At 40.1% G+C, this 5,361-nt stretch overlaps 1 protein-coding gene across 1 annotated transcript; it reads right to left on the minus strand.

The window, feature by feature from the left end:
• Nucleotides 1–1,659: 1,659 nt before the first annotated feature.
• LOC133981068 (P2Y purinoceptor 14-like) lies at nucleotides 1,660–4,632 on the minus strand. The gene is made up of 3 exons (XM_062419956.1): nucleotides 4,501–4,632; nucleotides 4,150–4,409; nucleotides 1,660–2,299 (listed from the first exon to the last, which is right to left on the minus strand). The coding sequence occupies exons 1-3, from the start codon at nucleotides 4,630–4,632 to the stop codon at nucleotides 1,660–1,662; spliced, it is 1,032 nt and encodes a 343-aa protein (XP_062275940.1).
• Between the last annotated feature and the right edge of the window lie 729 nt (nucleotides 4,633–5,361).

The following is a 5,361-nucleotide window of genomic DNA, read 5'->3' on the forward strand; positions in this document are numbered from 1 at the left end:
TAGTAAAATGTCAACTTTTTCTACTTGATTTAATTTCTTATTTTCATTGCTTTTCATTGCGTGGCTATTATTATTTTTACTTTTAATTTATTTTTGTATTTTATATGTAATTTTGGGCCTCATGTGTCTCTTATTAATTCTTCTGTACAGCACTTTGGTTGTGTTAAAGTGCTTAACAAATAAAGTTGGATTGGGTTGAATTATATGAAATTAATTTCACAAAGTAACTTTATTTTGTCTTTTACTCATTGCTCATTTGGTGAATAGTTTTTACCATTATTGTTAAATATCAGTATAATTATTTAGTATTACCTATTTATACTTTCTTTTCAATTTCTCATAAGAAATTATTACATGTGGCATATTAAAACAGATGTGATAAACACAATATATATGAATATTTAAATACATATTTCACACTAATGTTTTTTTGTGAGATTGAGAATATTATAACTGGTGTAGTGTGGATGTATTTTTTAATATATTTTCTCGGGGCAATTTTGCCTTTATTTGACAGTAGCTGACAGAGAGGTCGACCAAAACACAAATGTGTCTGATTGTTATCTTTCTCACATCTGGAGTTGTGCTACAGTAGCTACAGTATAGGATCATAGGATATTCCTCTCTATGTTTATACACTGAACAAAAATATGAACGCAACACTTTTGTTTTTGCTCCCATTTTTCATGAGCTGAACTCAAAGATCTAAAAACATTGTCTATATACACAAAAGACCTTTTTCTCTCAAATATTGTTCACAAATCTGTCTAAATCTGTGTTAGTGAGCACTTCTCCTCTGCCCAGATAATCCATCCCACCTCACAGGTGTGGCATATCAAGATGCTGATTAGACAGCATGAATATTGCACAGGTGTGCCTTAGGCTGGCCACAATAAAAGGCCACTCTGGAATGTGCAGTGTTGCTTTATTGAAGGGGTCTGGGGGGGGGTCAGAAAACCAGTCAGTATCTGGTGTGACCACCATTTGCCTAACCCTAACACTAACCCTCACCTTCACATATAGAGTTGATCAGGTTGTTGATTGTGGCCTGTTAACAATATCCAGCAGCTTCGCACAGCCATTGAAGAGGAGTGGACCAACATTCACCAACCTGATCAACTCTATGCGAAGGAGATGGGTTAGGGCTCAAAACTGTTTTTTAATATATTGTTTCGTCTTAATTGGAAAGTTTGGATGAGCAGAAAGCCCGAAAGTGCAAAATGAAATTTGATTGCATGGAATTAGAGGTTCTTGTGGAAGAGGTTAACAAACATATTGTTTGGTTACAGCGTGGGCTCACTGGGAGGACCTTAAAGAGACAGGAGCTAAAACAGCCTGTTAATAGACAGAGGCTGAACTGAGGGGCTGCATAAAGGGCCAGTATAAGATAAATAGGGAGCTTTTTTTTAAAACTGGGAATCATGCCAAGCTGCTCTAGAGGAGTCCAAAAATAGAAATCTAAATCTGAAATGAGTATAATATATCCTTTTTAAGTCCTTAGCTCAACTAAAGACTAGTTTTTAAAAAACAACAGTGCAGCAGTATGGCTTGTTGACATGTTTTAGTAGTTCTTGAACAACAACTGAGAAATAAGATATATCAGACTTTGACACAGAGTACATCAGTTCATTGTTGGTTTGGATCCAAATCAGAGATTTTTTATGTCTGTATTACTGATGTGTTGAGCAGTGTCTCACTGTTGGTGGCTCTCGTCTGCCCTTCACTCCCTCTTGCATGGATCAGCTGGGACCGGAACGCCTTAGAGAACATGAAGTAGATGAACGGATCCAGGCAGACATTAAGAACTGACAGCAGGACGGTCAGCTCCTTCAGGTAGTAAAACACTTTGCTCAAAGAGCACTGCCTGTGTAGGAAGATGTAGGGAAGGCGAACCAGGTGGTAAGGCACGAAACAAACGCAGAAGACGCTGACCAGCACCAACATTTTCCTGCGTGACCTCCTGAGCTTCTTGCAGCGGGAGGATGCCAGCTGCCTCTGCTGTGCCTGCAACACACTGCGGGAGGCGCTGTGGTAGAAGAAGATCATGGAGACCAGGACGACCAGGAAGATGACGGCAGAACAGATGTGGATGATTTTGTAGAATACATGGACCTGGGCATTGTACAAGCTTTCACACCTGTCAGGGACAACAGTCCGAGCTTCCTGTGTGAGGATTGACAGGGTGACATACGAAATCACTGGGGCCAGCAGGAAAATCCAGGTTAGCGTGGAGATGATGCGGGCAGCCTGAACTGTCCGCAGGAAGTGATTTCCTAAAGGATAGATGATCTTCAGATACCTGGAGACAGGAGAGGCAGGCATCAGCAGATCATTTCACTTCATATAAGTGATATTAATAGTTAAACCACAGATTTCATGAGGAATGATGATTCCAATATTGTTTCTATTGTTTGGACTTTACTCCTGCAGTGATATGAGGACATGGAGAAAGCTTATGACCACTTCAGCTTGCAGTGCTTGTATTTCGTATCTGTGCATATGGGAAGATAAACTCACGTGAACTTGTACACTGTTAAGCCTGATTTATACTTCTGCGTTACGTCGACGGAGTAGCTACGCCAGTGCCCTGACGCCGTCGTTGGCCATTTATAGTCCCTGCGTCGAGGGAACGCGTTGCTCTGCAATTCACCGCCATGCCGCTAGGGGGTGTGTGTGGTTTCAAAGGAATCATATCCGTATCCTTGTTTATATTCCGGTCACAGTAGCATGTAGCATTGTGCTATGTGCGTTATGTGTGCTAATAAGAGAAAACACATACCTTTTGTTCATTATTAATAATAATGGCGGTGTTGCAGGAAGAAAGACCGGAAAAAGCAACTGCCGGAGGAACTGACGTTTTGAGCGGACCAATCACAACCCTTGCGGTCCGCGTTGCCGCGTAGTTAGGATTTTTTGGAGGTGCACGTCAGGCTACAGCGTAGGGGTCCGCTTCGACGCAGAGAGCTCTGCGTAGCTACGCTTCGACGTAGTATAGAGAAGTATAGTAGAAGTATAAATCAGGCTTTATAGTAACTTGACAATATTATTATTAATTTATAGCACTTTAAAAAGCAAACTGATTTTGCACCAAAGTGCTTTACAAAGGCAGGCATATGTGTGCACATACAAGCATAAGGGCCTTTATGTAGATAGCAGATGGTTATGAAAAGGAGCAAAATTCAAATAGAAATCAGATAACAAATAGAAACAGATTAAACACAGTTAAAAGCCAAAGAATAAAAGTGAGTCTTTAGATGCATCTTAAAAGTATCAACAGACACAGCCTGTGTAACAGAGCCGAGGGGCCGCCACAGAAAAGGCCTCCAGCCTTTCTTTTCCACTGACAGGGCACAGCCAACATGCTAAGATGGGCGGATCTGAGGAATTCAACAAACATATTCATGTGAACATGGATAATGACAGCCTTAGCACTGCATTTATTTAATTATTAGATTAAATTGGCTTCTCTCAGATGTAAATAAGGCCAATTACTGTTAAGCTGGTTTAAATCCTATATATCAGATTGTTATCAGTTTGCATGTTAACAATTAATCCTTCATGCACAAAAGTTAGACATGGAGTTCCTCAAGGGTCTGTGCTTGGACCAAAATTATTTATTTTATATATGTTTCCTTTAGGTAATATTATCTGGAAACACTCATAAATGTTAATTGTTATGCAGATGAAACCCAATTACATTTATCAATGTAGCCAAATACTCCAATTAGCTACTCTAACTAAACTTCTAGCTTGCCCTAAGAACATAAAGGCCTGTATGAGCTGCAATGTTCTGCTACTTAACTCAGGTAAAACTGAAGTTATTGTGCTTGGCCCCAAACACCTTAGAAACACATAATCTATTGATATAACTACACTGGATGGCATTACTCTGGTCTCCAGCACCACCACAAGGAATCTAGGAGTTATATTTTATCAGGATATTTCCTTCAACTCCCACATGAAATACATTTCAAAGATTAGCAAAGATTTCCACATATGTAATATTGGTTCTCTGTAAACTGAAGAGTACAGTCTAGACCTGCTCTATGTGAAAAGATAATATGCAGTCATATAAAAACAGACAATAAAGCATCAAAACATCTACAAAAAAGTTAACTGTGCTGAGAATCAGCATGATTTGTTACCTACCTGTTAGCAGCGATGTAACCCATGAACAGGATGCTGGCGTACATGTTGAGGTACAATCCAAAGACAGCAAAGTTGCAGTAAACCACGCTGAAGGTGACAGAGCTGCTGACGTAGTTGATGATGCGGAGGGGAAGGTAGAGGCAGAGCAGGAAGTCAGAGGCTGCCAGGTTTCTCATGTAGACCATCATGATGCTGGACACCTGCTGCTGAGCTGAGCAGAAGTAAACCTTCAGGGTGAGACTGTTGAGGACCAAACCCACCTGGAGAGGAAACAGAGATTGACATGTGTGCTGATTGGCAGAGAGAGGAGGAGGAGGGAATGTGACTGATATCTGAATATTTGACACTCACTACAAACACCAGAGTGTAGACCGGTATGAAGAAGAGGTGAGCCTTTGTGTCACTCTGATCACATTGATTGATATCATCATCAGCGGTCTGGTTGGTAACTGAGGTCAGGTCCACTCCTACCAGGTAACCCATGTTTGTGGAGGTTCTAAGAAGGGAGAGCACAAATCTATTTATACTGTTAAATACAGTTTGACACATTAATTATATTTCCTACTGAACCATCAGCTGACTATATCAGGCTACTATCATGTGTGAAGTGTGGACCAATCACAACAGGCCATTTTACATCAGCCCATGCCTGTTATGCCTGCATAGTACAGAAGTTGTTCAGCAGCAGATGATGTTTGGATTAATTTAGTTGCAGCCGACAATATCGGATAGATTTTTCAGTGTTATGGCACAAGAGGCATTGATGTATAAATACCTTAAGAATTAGAAAGATTAATAGAAATAACATAAAGTGAACATATAATGTGTTCTTCAGTCCTGTGTACACAATCCATAAAACAACACCTTGGTCTCTGAAGCCATAAGCAAACAGAACTTCCCTTTTTCCATCGTACACAGACTCACCACTGGTCTTGATTAACTCAAATAAACCTCTTTCAGTTTACCCCAGAACATCCTGCTATGGGTTTGAACTCAACACCCTTAGTGATAGTATGTGTTAAAAACCCATCAGTCTTTTTGCTCAAATCTACCAACCACTGACCTTAATTCCCATGTAACAGGAGGCTTGAAAGAAGCACAATCGTGCATCAGTCTGAAGCTGGTTAAAAGCTAAAGTGAAGAAATCAGTTTTTAGCTTTCTTCCCTGATATGTATCAGTAGTATGTTTTATAGTTTTGGGACATAATTGAC

The sequence above is a fragment of the Scomber scombrus genome, chromosome 5 (assembly GCF_963691925.1).
Source record: "Scomber scombrus chromosome 5, fScoSco1.1, whole genome shotgun sequence".
Classification (NCBI taxonomy): Eukaryota; Metazoa; Chordata; class Actinopteri; order Scombriformes; family Scombridae; genus Scomber; species Scomber scombrus.